This window comes from Zootermopsis nevadensis, unplaced genomic scaffold (assembly GCF_977971745.1).
Source record: "Zootermopsis nevadensis isolate Lab colony 2312 unplaced genomic scaffold, Znev_1.0 Znev_ptg000012l, whole genome shotgun sequence".
Lineage (NCBI taxonomy): Eukaryota > Metazoa > Arthropoda > Insecta > Blattodea > Termopsidae > Zootermopsis > Zootermopsis nevadensis.
This window is the reverse complement of record NW_028259144.1, coordinates 883045-902186: the sequence shown is the minus strand read 5'-3', so window position 1 is coordinate 902186 and position 19142 is coordinate 883045. Positions and strand designations below refer to the sequence as shown.

Sequence of the window (19142 nt, the reverse complement as noted above, 5' to 3'; positions counted from 1 at the left end):
ATTTTACCCCTAGCCTGTACATCCAGGCCGGCTCAGGGGGCCACCCAGACTCCTATCCAGTGGGCAGCAGGGGTAGAGTGTGGCTGAGGAATGTCACTGACCACTCACCCCATCTAGTGCTGAGGTCAAGTGCCTTTATGGCATGTTGTGGAACAGGTTTACTTCAGTGCATTTGAGAATGATACAGTGCTGTCTTTCAGAAACAGGAAACCTGTTTGAAATACAGCAATTCAGGACCTTATTAAAATAATCAACATTGTGAGCTAATTCTTTTATTAAATGTATAATTATTCTCCATTTTATATATACATAACAAAAATTCCTTCATACATTTTATTTTAACAAATTACTCTTTTTTGCTAATAATTTCATACTTGTATTTCCAAATATGAATAAAAAAAAGACCATATGTGCAGGCACACACATATAAACAAAGTTTTTCTATAAGTTTCTAATATGAGATAAAAACAGTTATTGCGAGTGCTATATAACTTCTCGTGTCAAACCTTCTTCTCTATGTCTGTAAAACTGTCTTTCCTAATTACACAAATATGTTGCATTATAAATGGTCAGCTACTTTACATCACACCAGACTTCAATGCCAGTAGTTACTTATAGGCTTCTACACATGGGAGACCACTGTCAATATGAATGCATAAAGCACTTCATAGTAAAACAATATTTTTTAATGTAAGACTTGAGGTTCTCACAGCGGTGAGTATGAAGATTTCTGTCATCCGGGCGATGAATCGCCCGGATGACGGAGGCAGTATGACCTCTGAAACGTTGGTTAACATCGACCAGACTACACAGCGCAACAACCCAGAAGACAGAAATCTTCAATATTTTTTAAACTTAAGATACATACCTAAATTTATGCTATTACTCTTTTAAGTTTAATCATTATATCAGCATTCTGCAAGGGTGAGTTTAGCAAAAGAAGCCGCCATTCTTTCCGATATTTTAAGTTTTTTTTGTCACAGTGGCATCCACTGATTCATAATGTATGAAGACTCTCAAGTTGGACAAGCAGAATCATGTCTGGCCCGATACGTAACTGACTAAATTTCTTATGCTCCACTTATGTGAAAATAAGATTTATGTTAAACGCAATTTCATACTGTGAAAACTGATAGAAATATAAGAATGATTACAAACAAATACAAGTTATGTGGCCAAAATTTTGTAAAAAGACCTGTAAATAGAAATATATTTTATATTATCTTGATTTTGTCAAAATTATTCCCTTTTTATATTCTATTAATACAAAGGTATTAACTTGAGCTTAAAAAGGGGGGAAGGGGGATACAAAATAAACAAGGAAAACATGCATGTCTATGTTTCCTATTAGCATGTCATGTTTGGCAAATATATCATGTGATCAGCATTCCTTCCATACAGAATGAGCTGTTAAATATATAGCTCTCTTATTTAGTTTTTATAAGCTGTTTGGCCAGCCTGTATGTCTGGATCGTGAAGCAATAATGATCAATACATTAGGGCTCCATAGAACTTTCTCTTTCTTCCCAAGCAACTCTTAGATACTATTACTATTAGGTATCACAAATTCTGGTCATGTCTTAATATTCATTCTATCAGTCCACAATTTGTAGCTGCATCTCATTCTGTAGAAATGTGAAGACTGATCTCAGAACAGCCTCTTTGGCACCTGGACTGTTCAGCAGCATTGGAACCAGCAGTGCTATGTCCTCCACACGAAAATCTGCGATCACCGTAGCAACAGATGCAGCAAGCCTTTCACGCTGGTTGTCTGTCATGTCATACATGATGATCTGTGGTACTGACTTGAACTTGTCCTTGCTTAATATAGCGGCTATACATCCTCCAACAACCCCCCCTGTAAACAGTGAATTACTTTCAACTCAGCAGTTGACAACCCCTTGATGCATACAACAGAAGAAAATAGCATAATGATGGATTTTGTGTGCTAGTAATATTTAGGGGAAATGAAAACATTGGTACTGAACATAACAGCAAAGTGGTCAGCACTTCTGCCTCATATTCGGGTGTTTTATCATTAAATGCACCACAAATGAACTGTTGTCTATTTGACAAGCTTACTGAAATGTACAACTTCTGAATAGAATACTACAAACCAAATGCCAATCCAGCTGGACCCATCACCAATCCTCCAAGTACTGTTGTGGTGGCAGCAATACAGCCACCCTTCAATGATTCATTCATGGTGGCACGAACATGTCTGTCATCTGTTAGCTGTGCCACAACATTAAGAAGCTCTCTTGAGTTTAGTGGCATTTTGGAACACTAGCGAACTGTAAATTTAACATGACATAAATCTATTAGTAAAACTAACAGATTATGGACCAACTTCTACACAATCTAACCTCAAGTTTTCTATACATCAAACCAGAGCCAAAACTTAACTAATTTCAGAAACCAGCTTTGTGCTTACTGAAAGACTAAAAAAAATTCTATTTTCTTCTTCGAACAGTTGAGCTGAAACCTTCATTCTAGTAACATAAGGCACGCAAAGTATGGTTGCCTGTGCGGACTATGTACCGGAGGCCGCCAACCTAACCTAAAACTATCCTAACCAAAGTTTGTCTAACCCAAAGGTTATTAATAATACTAGTAATACTATTGTTATGTTGGCGGCTACAATTTTTTTAGCCGGGCTCTAGGTGCTGCCAACGCCATTCTTATAAGTAACCATGCTTACTGCTGAGCCACTGCACAATTTATCTGATTCTTGTATAGGAAAGCTGAGGTGTGCTTTCAGTCACCCTAAGCTAGGATAATGTAATCTAATCAACAAGTAGAGTGAGCTGACAACAACTATAATTAATCTTGTAGCTGACCACATTTATCTATATAACACAGGTAATGAAAGTGGTGTTACACTCTTAATTTGTCTTTACTCAACAGTTGAAGCATACAACTTTCTGATCATAACGTGCACTTATTGCAACGGGTAATCCCAAGACTCCAACGATATTTAATATTCGTTGTTTCAATGTAACCTAGAAATACCACGATACCAGATCCAGTAACAAAACGAACTATTCCACCGGAAGAATCGACAGGATTGGCTATCTAGGAGCGGCGTCCTGTTAATTTTAAGTTATGGGGTTGCATAAATCTGGACAGTACGTGCACTTTTATTATTTATATATTTTCCTAACTCACATTATATAAGGATTTGTAGAGAAATGACTAATTCTGTGATGCCAAGATGGGTTAATAGAAGTGACAGCATTCGTATTGTGTAGATGCCTTTATTATCTATTAATAATTATAATATTTTGTTTAAATATAACGTAGAATTCGGGGAATTGGTGTTTTTATAGCAAATGATAAAGGTTGTTGCTAATTATGTAGCAGGTTTGAGGATAAAACTGCAACTTTTGTATATGAAACAACGATTTGACACATTTTAAGGTATTAAATTTTTGTTTTCTTTTGAAATGTTTATCCCTCCCCCTTTTTTTTTCCTGTTTGGTTGAAAAGGAGGATGACAGTAATTTGAATGGGGCTGGTATTGATAAACAGAGGAAACCTACTATTGTTGGATTAGGTGGAGCTGAGTTTACTTGATTAACTGCAGTTGTGACCTTCACATTGCAGCAGGCAATGAAATAGCTCATTGTACTGGTTGTGCTGGACATTTCTACCAGACACATCATGTTGTTGACATTATTCTACATGGCTGCCACCTGGGTGCAGTCCTGGCGCCTGAGCTTGATGAGGGAGAAGATTACACAACTTCTGACATGTAGTGGCAGTTTGGTGCTGTACAAGGAACCTGATCCAGCACCTACAGATTCTGAAGGTGAACCATCAACCATAGAGTCATAGAAGAATAATGATGATGTTGTCAAAATTTCAAATCTCTGTACACTTCAGACAGGGCTGTACTCCAGTACTTTTTTGAGTATCTCAGTACTACCCTGGCACTTATTTTAAAGATACTGATGTCAAATGTAGCCAATGTAGTCAGATACAGGCAGTATAGTATAAGGGCAGAGAGTGTTGTAAGATCACCATTTGAAATACAATGCAGAGAGTGTGTTCTTTAAAAGTATTCACTGCATTGATCCAGGGCAGCCATACCCTCTTCATGTCAAGGTTAAATTGACCTGTGTACTGTACATCATAATATATGTCGACACACAACTTTAATATATGTTGCACCACCTTCTACACATCTCCCAAAGTTTGGTCTCATTCTTACCAGTCCAGTGAACATGTGTTCAATCATGTGTGTAGGAAGTGTGGGCCTCCAAATAGTGGGGGTGAGTTCCAGTAGCTGTATCAACAAGTCTGAAGCTCGAGTGGGAGACCTCTTATGGTACTCTGATAATAAGCGTGCCTGTTCAGTGTTTCCTCAGGTACGTTGATGCCGATAGCGGTTCCTTAGCAATACTTAGGCGTAGATGAAAGGGTAATATTAAGTTGAATATTGAAGGAACATGATGTAAAGGTATGAACTGGATTTATGTAACTCAGGATATGGTACATTGATGAGCTTCCCTGAACACAATAATGAATGATTCAAGTTGTTACAATGGTAAAGATGATGATGTTTTTCTGGGTTGTGATGCCTTGCATACTCATAGGTATATATCTTTGCCTCCATCTTTAGCCTTGAACATGGAAGCATTGTTGTTTCTCAGAAAGATTGATATTTAGCTATGAGCCTACTTGGCATTGTAATGGAGGATGATGGTGTCTTCATGATAATGAACCTTTATGTTTAATAAGAGGTGGAGTTTCTTGATTAGCTGAATATGTTAGCTTCTTAAGAAAATTGTGCACCATATAGTTAATTATTTAGGTTTTTTTTATAGTTATGTGGTTTTCTGTTTCAAAACTATTACCCTCTAAATGAGTGTGTACTGAAACTGGGTTTAGCTTCACCAATGAAGAAAGGATGGCGATTACAAAGAGAGCTCTTGGAGTGCGTGTCCTTGCTCCTGTAATATTCTTGCTTTTCCAGCAAAGGGTTGATGTGACACGTTGGATCAGCTTCGGCACAGAAAGGTGCACGTTTCCAATCGAGGTGAATGGAGGATCAAGCAAAGTGGAGCTGTGTGATGAACACAAGCTGCATATTCTTATTGAGGCAGACTACATGAAGGCCACCAGCATCAGGGATGCCAATTATTGCAAAGCAAGTCCCTTACAGATTCTTGGTGTTCTAGAAGTTTCCACATTCTGTTTTTGTTTCTGGTGTTGAGAGCATGGAAGATGCAAGAATACAGATTAGCATTATGGCTAATGATGTTAAGGTATTTCTGTAAAAATTATGTTTTATTTAGTTACACCATTTTAACTTAAGGGGTTATGTAGGAACAAGAGAGATGTAAAGGTAATTATTAGCTTTAATCTGAGAGGGTTCCAAAGATGGGTTTGTTTTTGCCATACTTCTGTGTTGGTATTAATGTTACAATTGTGGTATTGTCTACAGTTGGAGCAATTTGGCTTGCCTCAGGTGTGGCTTGCAAGTGACTACTTTGGTCTCATTCTTGAGACAGATGTGGAACATCTGGCAAATCTGGGAAGCAGATTCATGACAGGAAAGCTGTCCATAGATGATGGTATGGAGCTCGTTCGCATTGAGTGTGAGTAGAGGATTGTCACTGAGGATTTTATTCTTTTGTCACGTTTGATAATCAGTACGTGGTTCATGTGTCTAAAGCTCGGTTACTGCCAAGATATGACGTTATAATTATTTCTACTAATGTAAATTTTGGTAGTGGCATTTTCTCTACTACAGATGTACAGCTGTGGTCATGAGTACTGCATCTAGTGTACACCATGTGAAGATGAGGTCAACAGTGAATTTGGAGGTGCTTAATATTTCATGTCCTACCCCTTATATTCCTTCAGAGTGAAGAACTGAAATCTAGTACAAACTTGTAATATCATTTATAAATATGTCAACATTCAAACACCTCGAAATATATAAGAATTAAGTGAAGTCTTGGGGGTACAATGCAGTTGAACAAAAAAATTGATAGGTCTGTTTCAGTGTAAAGCTCTTTTATGCACTGACTTTGAAACTGAATTTGGGTGTTCAGGCTTATCACAGATTTCAGCGGCAATGACAGATGAGTTTGCAGCATCAGCGGAATATTTACTGGGAGGGAAAATAGACAACTTGTTACATTCTACATGGACTGCCATGGAATGAAGACTGGTCCTACGTATGGAGTAGCTGAGCAATGGCATTTCTGACAGGAACATTGTTACTTCGTGTTTTAGCATTGTAAAGAGTCATACAGTTCAGCTGAGATGATGGTTTTGTATTAATTTTCAACCTATTGGGAATTAGTGACCTGGGGGTAAGGGGCCAAAGGCATCAGGTTCAAGACCAGGTCCTTTCTTTCTCTCACCTGTAACAAAGGTAAAACTTGGTGAATATGAGGAACACCAAGCCCTTACCACGGTTCATGGCCAGATTACCGATGCCGGCCATCATATGGTTTGCATTTCAGTGTAGTCGGTCTCACATATGTCTCCATCGCAGAAATGGGCTAGTTGGTAGGTACAGGCCAGACATTAGCCTCAACAATAGTTGTGTGTAATTGTATGTGGATGTTTTGAGAAGTTGCTCAGATCACAGCGTAAAATTGTGTTGCAGCTGTGTGTGTGGAAGGTCGGCCATGCCTGATGTTGAATGCTGGCTCATTACCGATCACCCAGTCTAATGCAACACAAGACAAGTCACTGCAACAGGAGGTTCCTAGTCTAGGTAAATTCTCATTGAGATTGACTGATTGATGTTTGATTTAGGATTTTAGGTTTTCGTGGCAGTCAGTCAAAAGATGGCTGTTATCTGGGTTGGAGTGCTGTGTAGTCTAGTGGAAATTTACCAAAATTTCATAGGTCCATACTGTCTCTATCATCAGAGTGCTGAGTTTCATTTAATGATGCCTTTTTATAGGGCTTGTTTAGAATTGGAAGGGAAGTGAAAAGAAGCATTTGTGTTCTGTGAAAAATACTTTCTCTGCATTTGCCTACACAAACTGAAGGAAACCACAAAGTTTGTCAGTCAGAATGGCTGGCTTCAGTGTCAGCGTTTGAGACCAGGACATCCTGAATACAAATTGGAGTGTTAACCACTCAGCTGTAACATTGGTACACATTTGTTAATGTGGCCATCTTCTCGTTTGTCTCGTCTATTCCACTGCATGTCAGTCTATATGGTGTTTTTGCCCATGAACTGGATGACTAGGGTTTAATCCCCAGTAGGGGCAGAGGGTTTTTCTTCTAGCCTCAGCATCCAGATAAACTCGGGCCCACCCACCCTCGAATCCATTGGGTACCAGAGGTAATGCGTGGCTGGGGTGTGATGCTGACCGCTCAGCCCCATGTAATTCCAGTGTCCAGAATGAGTACGAGCTATGCTTCTTACAGAGTGGCATGTACTGGGGACAGCTTTGCTTTACCACTGCATGTCCTTATTTTGAGAAAATTCTCTTATAATGTTCTGGTTTCAGACTCGATCGTTTTTTGTTTTTTGTTTAAATTTCTTAATATTCTATAGAAGCTCCATCCCTTTGCTTGTAATCCACTCAGATCTCTTAATGTCTGTGTTGATATTTACTAGAGTAATTTTTTTTATATAGTTTTGATTTTGTATGGGATGTCTCTGATGATCATTGAGGAATTTCTGACAGTGAATATATCAGTGAGAAATGATTTTTACATTTGTTTGCAGTCAGTGTTATGTCAGAGAGAAGAATAAGTGTCCAGATGTCACTGGTGCAGTGGCGCACACGCATTCAACTTCTCCAGAGCCTTACTCAAGCAGCAGAGAAGGCAGCTTCTAGTCAGGAGGAGATACGTGTTGGTGGACACTCATTGGTTGTTGGCTCACAGCCCCTCACTTTAACCCCCCTCACTGCCATCCCAGTTCCATCACAGTTAGAAACTGATCTCACGCTCACGGACACAAGCAGTAGCTTGACTGTGAAGTCAGTGTCTGAAGAGAAGATGACTACTGGTTTGCCAGAAGTTGTTCCTTCAGCCATCGCTCCGCATGAAGATAAGAGTGTAGACTCTTTCCACAGCCTGACAGAGGAATTGGACAATTTGAGCCATGCCGTTGGGAGTGACGTAGCTGCAAAGAATGGGCCAAGTGCTATTCCAGAAGAGGAGCTCAGCGAACAGCCCACATCACCAAGGTGACTACTGGAGTACTAACTCCATGATCCAGGACCTTCCTGGAGAAACTGATAGTTACTTAGATGGCCAATAAATTCTCAGCTTTAATGGAACCTTTTTCTTCTAGCATCATTTCTGTTCTATTTAGGTCATTGGAGAGAATGTCTCCAATCTCTTCTATTTCCCTACATTCTTTTCTTTTTGTTTTTCCCTTTTCTTACTTCTATTCTTGATGTTGTCTAGCACCTGTCATTTTTGGAAGAACCAAATTCATTAACATGCTACTTCTGTTGGGATCGTTTTGTGTAGAGTGTGATATTGTAGCATGGCATCAGCATGGAATTTTTATTTGGCTTCTTGTTTGACAGCAGCATCATTGAAGACAGGAATGTGTAATCTTAGTGTAAAGGTTTTTTTTTAAGTTGCATCATTGAAGTGATGTACAGGTAACCCTTGATTTGCTCCAATTCAGAATAACGCCGCTTTTGAAACCAGCAAGTCAAAAAGTGGAAAAAATATATTTTACTATTATTTATAGCGTTTTACAATGTTTTTCGTACTGATTATCATACTAAATCATAATTCTTACATCGCTGATTTTGAATAAAAATTATGAATACAGTCATCTCTGCAATTACGTATGTTTCATTAATGCGAATTTGCCCCAATGAGATCGATGAATCGGTAAAAGCTGTTTGTTGAATGGAAACTTTTGCATATGCAAGTGTGCTCTTATGCAGTTTCATTCCTGGCGCTTTAAACTTTCAAAGGACTAATTTAATCTCTTCGGAGGTACCGGGGTTATTTTTACTACGCGATTTTCTATAGGTCGGCATCTTACATGAATGCAACTATCGCATAACAGCAGGAATGACTGTACACATCAATTGCGGGGACCAAAGAATTGCCGATTGTAAGTGTATAAAATGTATTTTTTAAATACCTTTTATTTTATTTATGTTATTTCAGAACTTTAAATATAATGTCATGTCACTTGTCAATGTTTGGGTGCCGGGAACGCATGTCATTGACTTCCCATTGATTTACATTATAAAAAGAGTTTCAATTTACTCCGGTTTGTCCAGGAACGATTCCCCATCGTAAATCGAGGGTTACCTGTATATTATTAGACATTGTCCTTTGTCGTAGTTTAATAAACCACGCGGTGTTTCAGAAGCTGACTGTGCTTCTGTCATCAGGTTAACAACATAATCAGTTGGGTCAATTGGAGAAGACTAATTTCAGTCCCTGGACAACAACAGGTCAGCTTTTTTGAATGGACCCAACTGATTGAGTGATTTACCTGATAACATAAGCATCATTCAACTCCATATATTCACAGCTTTTGACAGCATCATTAAAATAACAACATAAATTAGTTAATATTTTCATTCTCCTAGTCTAGATACTGATTTTTAATTTTCCTTTGGGTCTTTCTCTTATCAGCTGTAATAGTTTAATTTCTTTATTAGCATCAATATTGTTGTAGATAAATCATTTCAGTGGTGAATATTACACAGTTAAGTGATGTATAAATAGGTGTTTGTAATGTTTGTTGACCATCATCCACAGTCTCTCCTTCTAGCTAAGATATTTAGGCGAGTGTTGGGTGTTGATTGGTTGCCTTTACCAGGGAGTCGAAGAGCAGCGACTCATTCTGTTCACTGGGTTCTGCTAGCACGGTGTCTGTGACATCACATACTGGTGGCGCAAAGGCAGTTCTGAACCAAGAGGTTGGAGTGCCGTCATGCGTTGACCCAATGCTTGCCGTCAGGAGACCAGGAAAGCAGAAGATGACTTTTTCCACCAGTATGAAGCCACCAAATGTGCTTGTCTACTCGGAGAGCAGTGTTGCGCTGGAGAATGTGAAAACTGTCATCCACTCTACCCTGCAGAGACACAAGTGAGTAAACCCTCCTGCTTTAATTTTAGGAACAGACACTTTCAATTTGGATGCTATAATGCTGATATGTCTTACTGTCACAAATTTACAAACAAATATTTTAATATGCTGTAAATGCAGATTAATTCTCCATTGCAGTCTGTATTTTACTCAAGAAAAACTTGTGTGCAATAATCATAGAATATGTGAAATTGTGGGTGTTTTGTTTTATGCAAAATGCCAGAGGGATGATCAGTCGTATGAACCAAGCAGCAGGTCTGTCACGACCAGGTGCATGGCTACATGGATGGACATACATTTGGTCCAGTGGGCCACATAGAATGTTTAGCTGTGGGACACACGAAACGTTTAATTTAGTGGGCCACTAAACATTTAATCCAGTGGACCAGATACAGTCTGAGCACAACATTTCCATACCAATAAATTCTTCATTTGCACAATGTATAATGCAATACTTATTTATCAAATTAACCATCATTTTAGACTTTTAGAGAATCAGAATAATTTGTTACAGGTATACAATTTACACAGTAAGCAAGTCTACACTGCTGTCTTCGCCGTGGTCTGACAACACTGTACTGCTGGTTGTATGCGGTACAGTTGCAGATGTCCTGGCACCGACATTCGTGAACTACTTGCTAAATGGAGGGCATATTTTGTGCATGTGCTCTGACTTCCTACATCTGATCCTTCCAACATTCCGAACGGCAGAGGTGAGGGAGCGTGAACTCGTTCGCTTCTCTTATGGACGTTGGAAGCAGGTTCAAATGATGCACCACATCTTCTGCTACCAGGCATCACCTGCGCGAACAAGATTTTCCCCTCGTGAGCCTGAAAATGTAGTGGAACCTCCGCAGCCAAGCTGTAATACCAGGTACGCTGATATTCAATTGACTGGTGTAGCCATCAGGATTTTGGTGAGATCAGTCTTCTTAAAGCTTTATGAACAATGCTAAACATGTTGGTGTATCAAGCTGATGAAATTGGAAAATGTGATGTATTTAGTATCTCAGATTTTGTATTCTGCACCTGATATTTTTAGGATTATGTAGCATGCAAGGGAGAGGCGAAATATTCTTATAAAACCAGAAGGAAAAAAGTAAGTTGAGAGAACTAGGCATGATTTGGAGGATAATATTAAGTTTAATTTTAAAGAAATAATTTGCAAGACTGTGGACTTCATTAATTTGGCATAGTATATGGTGTTCAGAACACAGTAATGAACATTAGGATTCCATAGAAGGCAAGTATTTTTTGACTAGCTGAGTAACTATCTGCAATTAAAGACTCCGTTCTATTGAGTTTTTTTTAGTTGCATGAAGAATGATGAGATTGACAGGAAATGATAAAGAAAGAAGAAATGCATAAAACATTTTTGTGGAAGACCACCTAAGGGAATAGACATAGACGTGAGAGTAATATTAAAGTCGGTCTTATTTGTGAAGATGTGAAATGAGTGGAATTGGCTCAGGATAGGGTTTTGTTAACACTGATGAACCTTTGGCATTCATATGTGCAGAGTATTTCCTTACAGAGGATCATACTGCCTTTATCATTAGGGTAATGATGGGTCAATATCTATCAGAATACCTGGTGCTGCTTCCTAGAAGACAGTGGTCTTCAAGTAGAATGTACCCTTGTCCAGTTCTGTTCTACCTTGCTCTTGTTGCATTTGGATTATTTACTGCTGACTTTATCTGGAACTAATGTAAATTGACCAATATTACAGAGCTCCACAGCCTCCCTCTTCAGTGCAAGTCTTGGATGGGGACGACAAGCCGCACACGCTACAGGTCCAGGTGCTGGGAGCAGAGGAGACGTGGCATACTCCATCATTGTTGCTCGCAGTGGTCAGTGGTGGGCATGGCAAGGTTGTGTTCTCACAGGTGCATCTTGAAGTAGATCCCATACAGTATGAAGACGAAGAGAGCAAGTTTACAGCGCTGAAGGAAAGCGACACAGCTCGTCTGGAGATCATACAGGACCTGTTGTCCACTCATCTCGGCATGCAGTGCACCACCAGTCAGAAGATTCCTACTTACACTCCGGGTTACTTTCTTGGCAGGCATGAGGTTAGAGTTAATTTGGTTTGTTTCTGGGAACAGGAGGTGTACATTTACTCCTACAGCTGTGCTCCTACCATCTGTTTCCAGTTTTCCTCAGCTTCTTCTTCTTTATTCTCATCTTCCTTTTTTCTTCTTTTATAAAGCAAATGAGCATTAATGTTTTATATACGTGTGTGTTGAGAACATATTCAGTTCATACAAAGGGGTTTTGCCTCCCTATCTTAAAGAGGTCATATGACATGACAGTATTGAAGAAAGAAAAGTTTTATTTGTGAAGAGACATAAGAAATTTCATTCTTAAAATTAGAAGCTTTAAGGGTTTGGTTTAGTGAAAGCGTGGACTGTCTTCCAAGTTTGAACTTGTCATGGATGTGGTGCTACTGCATTGTTTTTAGGCTCGGTTGCAAAAATGCTCCTACAAACATTGCTCTGCATGTCTGTCTGTCCACCCACACGTAACAACTCCGGAATTACTGATTGGATTTTCATGAAATTTGTTACTGCAGGGGGGAAGGGGAGTTTACTAAAATTTGTCATCACATTCCTATTTTGGTTCATATTTGGAAACAATAATGGACACTTTACATGAAGACATACATGTATGTCTGTGTGTGGAAAAGGAAAAAAAAACATGCTTGCCAGACCCGAAACCTTATAAGAAAATAACCATGATAATGTTACAGCCCAGACAGACAGGTGGTGGACATCTTGCCAGCTTAAAGTTCATTGGCATCAAATATCTCTGTTACACACACTATTTCAAAGGTCAATTTCTGGTGAATATGCCAGAATTGTTACGCTGTTCATACATTTACTAGGCTCTTAATGCTTTGTTATTAATGATGTCCATGTGAGAACTGTGTGGTGATGGTTGTGACACTTCTGATTCATAAGTAAGAGGAGTGCCTGAATATTTGTCAACTGCGTAGATGAGGAATTAGTGACATAAAATTTTAATGTGCACTGGGAATTTTAATGTAGTATTTAGGGGGTGGGGGGAAAGTGTAAGTGGTATTTGTATGAATCTGGAAATATTTGTCTTCTTTGTGTTACCTGCAGACAAAGTTGGAGTTTCTCCAGCATCTTCATGATCGCCTGGAGGGAGATAACATCCTCAAGAATTCTCAGATGAGTCTACAGTTCTGCACTGCCAAGGGGGTTGAGCCTCCCAAAGCCACTGCCAACTTCATGCCTGTTCTTGTCCATGCCTGCCCTGCCAACTTCTCCACTATAGAATACTTTGAGGTACACACTCACTAACAGATAATCGTTAAATTTATGCTATCAGATTTCCTCATCTCCTTGTCAGTATGTGGTTGAAAGTGACACATTTGAGGAACTACATGTGTGAATATGAAGATTTGTGTCCTTGTTCAGAATCTCCAGTCAGAGGTGTTGGGTCGCCTGGTGATTTACTCGGATGTGATGACCAGTTCCATGAATGTGCTGTCGGGGGTCTCACTGCAGCACGGACTGGTTGTTGTGCCCCGCCAGCAGACGAGCGGAGTGGGGCGCGGTGGAAATATGTGGCTCAGTCCTGAAGGGTCTGCCATGTTCTCAGTACAACTGCACGTTCCTCTCGCGTCGTACCTCGGGCAGCACGCGCCTCTGCTGCAACATGTCGTGGCTCTTGCTGTCGTTTCAGCCGTCTGCAACCTGCCAGGTTACCAGGTGTGACCATGTTTTCATTTTTACTCAAGTTCACACCAGACTTGAAACTTCATTCTTACTTAAACATGACTGTCGTCTTGGATGCTTTTAGAAATGAACTGACATTTCAGAGGTGCTTACTGCCTCCATCATCATCATCATCATCACCCTGATGATAGAGGCAGTAAGCATTTGTGAAACACTGGTCAATTTCTACCAGACTGCATGGTGCAACATGTCTTTCATTTCATTCTTCATCGTTATATTCTGATATTGTAGTGAGTGGTATCAGAAACTTTCATTTTGTATATCTTTGGCTTGTGGTTTGTGGCTTTGTATAGGATCTGGACTTGCGTCTTAAGTGGCCCAATGACATCTATGCTGGCCGATCAGCAAAGCTGGGTGGCGTCATTGTGAACAGTACCCCAGAAAAAACGTTCGTCGTTTGTAATGTTGGTAAGTTATTATGTGTTCATTGTTCTGTGTTTTACATCTGTAGTTTCTCATACTTTTATCTTATTGTTGAAATTCAAGACATTTCAGACTGTCAAAGTTCTATTACCACATTTTAGGAATGTTTGTGTATAAACATCACTTTTAGAATATTCCGTATAACATACATCATGTTAACAATTGCCCACTTGTCTATGAATTGGTGGGTTTTATTCATGTGGATTGTAGCATTAAAATATGTGTCAATTTAACACAAATGTTGGTGTATTTGTATGGCTATTGTTGAAACTGACAAAGCTATTGCTCTGATGAAGTGGTATAATAATGGTGACCAATGTTATTGTGCCATTAAGACGTCTTAATTTTTTCTCTATGTAGCAGGACTTAAGTGTTCATAGGATAAGACAAGGCCTGGTCTGTGCATTGTGAACTAAGTCAGATTTTTCTCTTCACTTATATAAGCATTCACTTTAGGAAAGCGATAAACATTAAGTCATCTCTGTTGTTTGAAGGCCAGAATAATGGAAAGGCTCTCTTGACTGATCTTTATTCTTGCTGTGTTCCAGTTATCTTCCTTGTGTTTACACTTGTCTCAGAAATATATCTCTCCACAAAATAAATGTCCCTTACTTTATGCTCAAATTCGTCCTACCTGTCAACTTCTGCTCATTTTAAGTAACATCTTTAATCCTGTTTTTATTAGCTACGATGTGAAGTTTTGTACAGACAGTTGATTTTACATTGTCATTTCAGGTCTTGGAGTTAACCTCAACAATCAAGCACCTACGACATGTATCAACGAGATGATTGTGCAACTCAGTTCCACGACAAATGAGAAGCTGGCACCACTGTCCTGTGAGAAGTTGCTTTCAATCACGTTCACACAGCTTGAGGGGCTCTTGAATGCTGTCCAGATGGGTCATGTGCGGCAAGTGCTGGACCTCTACTACAGTTACTGGCTTCACAGGTCTGCCAAGACAATTTCCATGGAACTGATTTCTGTTAACTGTGTCACAGAGGATCATGTTTCAGTTTTGAAAACTGAAGTTTAATAAGCAAACGAGTTCGATGTTCTCACATTGATAAAGATAATGTTGATGTTGGTCTCATCGGTTGCAATGCCATACAACCATATTTAAACCGTAATAAACTACTTAGTTTACATGTTTGAACAGTACAGGCTCATTGGTTTATTTAACGATGCTTTTTAACTGTTGTGACAAATTTTTTGATGATTACGAAATATGAATCCTGTCAAAGGAAGTGTTTTTAAGATACTGTCCCAGCATTTACCTTGAGGGACTGAGGAAAACTATAAACAAATCTCAATATGGCACTTCTCAGGTCAAGATTTGAACCCATAATCTCCTGAATACAAGGCAAGAGCACTGATCAGTGTGCTGCAACATGTATTGTACAGGTTAACGATACTGTAAAATTAATTGGGATTTGGGTTCATGTGTTTGTTGGTATGAAGATGACTTGTCTTCTGGGTGATGAGTACTCATTGACCTGATGATGGAGGCATCAAGGACATCTGAAACATTGGTAAACTTTATCAGACTACATAGTGCTAAAACCCAGAAGACAGCTATCTTTGGAAATTAATTAACTTAAAAATAAGTAATCGAAGTGGAAAGTAAGCCAACTGTGGTGAACATATTATTAGTTACTGTGATGTGCCTTGGCTTGAAAGAAAGCACACATTAAGAAATCTTTTGTCTGCAGTGATGCTGAAATTACAGTCGTGGGACCAAGAGGATCAAGTCAGAGGGCTACGGTAATCGGCGTAGACGACTTTGGCTTCCTGAGAGTTCGTGGTCAGGACGGAATGCCTTTCAGCGTGCACCCTGATGGTAATTCATTTGACATGCTGCGAGGCCTCGTTGCACCCAGTGTGAAGTAGACTTTACAGCCCAATGCTTGCCAGAAGGTACACTGGATATCGGGTATGTTGAAGACTTGTTATATGACAAGACCACGTAATATAAGGTTTGTACAGCAATTATTTCTAGATGGTTTCTAGTCTTCACGTGTGTTCTTTAGCTGAAATAATAAACAAAATATGGGGAAAATGTAATATGTGCTCTTGTGGCTTCTTGGATTTTTGCCAAGTTCTGAGTTTGAAGTGAGGACACAACTGGCTTAAAAAATAACAGCAGAATTTGTGTAAAGACAGCTTGTATGATGGGTATAAGCCTGCCACTCTGTTGAATCAGTAAGTTCAAATTGAGTCTGAATTCTTGATATGAATCTTTATCAGTTATAAGAAATTAAAATTTGTCATTGACAGACATTGATTTATAAAATTTTTGTAGGTGTTGTATGTGTTATAGTGGTACTACTGTATGATAGAGCGAATACTTTGTGTTCAGGACTTGTCTCATGTGCTTCGATATTAATGTCACTCGATTAAATGTGCTTGTGCGACCCAGAATCGTGAAAAATGTTATAATGTACTGTTCTTGAATTTGCCTGCTGGAAACCACGAAAGATATTTGAGAAGCATCAGTACTTCCATTTTGTGGTGTAACTCATTGTTTTTACAACCAAATAATTCTCTTGTTGATAGAAGTATTCACTTGTTGTAATATTTTGTAGTTAATGCAAATTGTACTTCTAACTGGTTGTTTTCATTCCTTCGATCCTTACGTTTAAAGAAATTAAAATAAAAATTAGTTAATGAACCTTTAAATGCCATGCACAGATTATGATTTGCCACCATTAGCCACTTGGGGTATGGAAGAGGAGAATTGAGGATGCCATTGACCGAATACGGACCAGAGAGCCATAGAAGAAGAAGAAGACACTTGGGGCTTAATTATGAAGTGGAAAGAATTTATGTTACCTACATAGTGAAATTATTTGGGTTTTCTTTCCTTTCACTGTCCATAATTCAGAGCTGTGAACAAATCAGTGGTATCCTTAAACAAAAAGAGGGAGGAACTTAGTGATTTATGCAGGTCTTGTAGAATGTAGGAAGATGAGAAGGTCACACTGGTTTTGGCTTGTAGTTACGAAGGCAGTAAAAAAAATACAAAATTTTTGTGGATGAACCTCTTGGAAAACAACCACTTGGAAGAATGAGAAAGATATGGGAGGATAACATTAAGATGAATCTCAGTAAAATTACTGGCGAGGATGGGAGTTGGATGATTCTGAATCAGGATCATGTTAAATTATAAGTTTTGATGTTAAGGGTGTTGAACCTTTCAATTCTGCTGTGAGAGGGTTAGTAATAGGAGAAATATATCTGCAGTTTATCAGTGTTGATCATTGCACTTGAATGTCACATGTACTTGTAGCATTCCCATTCCAAAAAACTACGTAGAATATGTTATAGGTTTAATTGTCCAGTGCTGTGATATGGCCAAGTGTATATTTGTATCTTGTACTTTGATTATGAGGTCACTGAGAATCTTACTGCAGAAGACATGAAAATTTGGGAGTCACTTAAGTGACTTTCTTGGTATTATGTGGAAACTTCTGTGATGTAGGAAACTGCTTTTGACATTTTGAGTATACCCATTTCCTCAATCTTCGGGGTTTAAATCGTCACCTCTGTGGAACAGAATACTAACATTAAAATCAACTATATATTTCAATGTAACAGTGTAATTTTATGTTGCATATTGTAATTAATTTTACTCATCCCTCACTGTTAGCTTGTATTTAAAAAATAAGTAGGACTTTTTGTTAGTTTATTCATCTTCTGCTGGATGGTGTTAAGATGACACAGATTTATCTGATCTGATCTCTGACTAGCTTTTAATCCATATAGTGTGTTCCAACTGCTGTCTTCCAAGGCCTGTCTGGCCTTTCCATTGGGTCTTCTTCCTTTTTGTCTTGCTTTCCTGCCATACTTTCAAATATCTTTAATTTGCCAATTTACACACATCTTTGTCATGTATTATTTCTCTTAGTGGCTTAACATAAAAAAATACCAAATTTTGTTTTTAAGTGGTTACCACTCCTGCTTCACATTCAGGATTTCCCACATTTAATTCTCAGCCTCAAGGCAGGTTATCCTGGCTTAGGATTTCTGTGTTCTTTCTAGGCAAATACTGTGTTAGTAGCTGAAAATAGGCAGCAAACGCTTCCAGTTTGTTTGCAGCCATTCTTCTGTTTCAAGGTATATAACACATGAAGTTTAGAAAATTTTATCAAGTAAATGATAATTCTCTTTGATCTGAATGTCTTGTCAGTTGTGCAAATATTAAAATTGTAAGAGCTTCAGATTACACCATTATAAACATATTAATATAATTAACAAGGTGTTTCACAATGTTGAATTATTTGTCAGAGTTATTATTATTTAATTATAATTTTGGGGATTTTTTTACTTTTTTGTACATAAATGGCTAATTGGCAGCAGAAAAATTACCTGTTTTCCATTTTCAGGAAGTAAAGTATGATATTTGGATGTGGCAATGTAATCTGAGTATTATTTTATGTGAACTCTTCTCTGAAATTATTGTGCCTCATATTAAAACTTTTCTAAATGTTTGTGATTGTTGCAGATGAATTAATCTGTCTATTTAAACATACAGAAATTATAAGCAACATTTCTTGTGTGTATCAGATTTGCACAGTAGGAATGATGAGTTGTGCGATCTGTAGTATTGTAAATGTTATGCAATGTTGTTTCTAAAATGATATTTGATACTTGGACTAGAAGCAAGTACTTTAGCAACATTAAAATTCATGTTACATGTTTACAATTCTCTTAATGTACCCAGAATTGATCTGTCTCAAATCTCACTTTGCTGAATTGGTTTCTAAATGCAGTCTTCCTTTCAAAGTTTGTCCATGCCCACAAATATATTAATTTATTCTCTTTCATAATTTATTTTTTCCCCTACTAGAGTTCTATCTTCTAACTTCCCCCCCCCCCCCAGTTTTTAGTAGTACATAGGTAA

At 38.4% G+C, this 19142-nt stretch overlaps 2 protein-coding genes across 10 annotated transcripts; one reads left to right on the top strand and one right to left on the bottom strand.

Moving 5' to 3' along the window:
* Positions 1 to 256: 256 nt before the first annotated feature.
* On the bottom strand, positions 257 to 3007 carry LOC110833337 (protein Nazo). Of its 4 annotated transcripts, none has more exons than XM_087348301.1 (4): positions 2702 to 2825; positions 2407 to 2566; positions 2118 to 2294; positions 257 to 1858 (listed from the first exon to the last, which is right to left on the bottom strand). In XM_087348301.1, the coding sequence occupies exons 3-4, from the start codon at positions 2275 to 2277 to the stop codon at positions 1596 to 1598; spliced, it is 423 nt and encodes a 140-aa protein (XP_087204427.1). In that variant the 5' UTR covers positions 2278 to 2294; positions 2407 to 2566; positions 2702 to 2825; the 3' UTR covers positions 257 to 1595. The 4 variants fall into 4 exon arrangements, with proteins under 4 accessions (XP_087204427.1, XP_087204426.1, XP_021926979.1 ...); XM_087348300.1 differs by having other exon boundaries at positions 2435 to 2566; XM_022071287.2 differs by lacking the exons at positions 2407 to 2566; positions 2702 to 2825 and adding an exon at positions 2882 to 3007.
* Positions 2727 to 18964, top strand: Hcs (holocarboxylase synthetase-like protein). 6 transcript variants are annotated; one of them, XM_022071273.2, is made up of 16 exons: positions 2727 to 2862; positions 3607 to 3811; positions 4249 to 4370; positions 4979 to 5152; positions 5450 to 5603; positions 6626 to 6736; positions 7706 to 8171; positions 9785 to 10054; positions 10569 to 10928; positions 11784 to 12126; positions 13180 to 13365; positions 13498 to 13791; positions 14112 to 14226; positions 14977 to 15190; positions 15952 to 16172; positions 16931 to 18964. In XM_022071273.2, exons 2-15 carry the CDS (start codon positions 3664 to 3666, stop codon positions 16127 to 16129), a joined length of 3135 nt encoding a protein of 1044 aa, XP_021926965.2. In that variant the 5' UTR covers positions 2727 to 2862; positions 3607 to 3663; the 3' UTR covers positions 16130 to 16172; positions 16931 to 18964. The 6 variants fall into 6 exon arrangements, with proteins under 6 accessions (XP_021926965.2, XP_021926967.2, XP_021926964.2 ...); XM_022071275.2 differs by having other exon boundaries at positions 9830 to 10054; positions 15952 to 18964; XM_022071272.2 differs by having other exon boundaries at positions 15952 to 18964.
* The last annotated feature ends 178 nt before the right edge of the window (positions 18965 to 19142 follow it).

Coding starts and splice junctions, on each gene's coding strand:
- Hcs (XM_022071273.2), top strand. CDS start 3,664: ATGTTGTTGACATTATTCTACATGGCTGCCACCTGGGTGCAGTCCTGG. Junction 5,604..6,625: donor GGAGCTCGTTCGCATTGAGT/GTGAGTAGAGGA, acceptor ATTGTGTTGCAG/CTGTGTGTGTGGAAGGTCGG. Junction 13,366..13,497: donor CCACTATAGAATACTTTGAG/GTACACACTCAC, acceptor GTCCTTGTTCAG/AATCTCCAGTCAGAGGTGTT.
- LOC110833337 (XM_022071287.2), bottom strand. CDS start 2,277: ATGCCACTAAACTCAAGAGAGCTTCTTAATGTTGTGGCACAGCTAACA. Junction 1,859..2,117: donor TCCAGCTGGATTGGCATTTG/GTTTGTAGTATT, acceptor CACTGTTTACAG/GGGGGGTTGTTGGAGGATGT.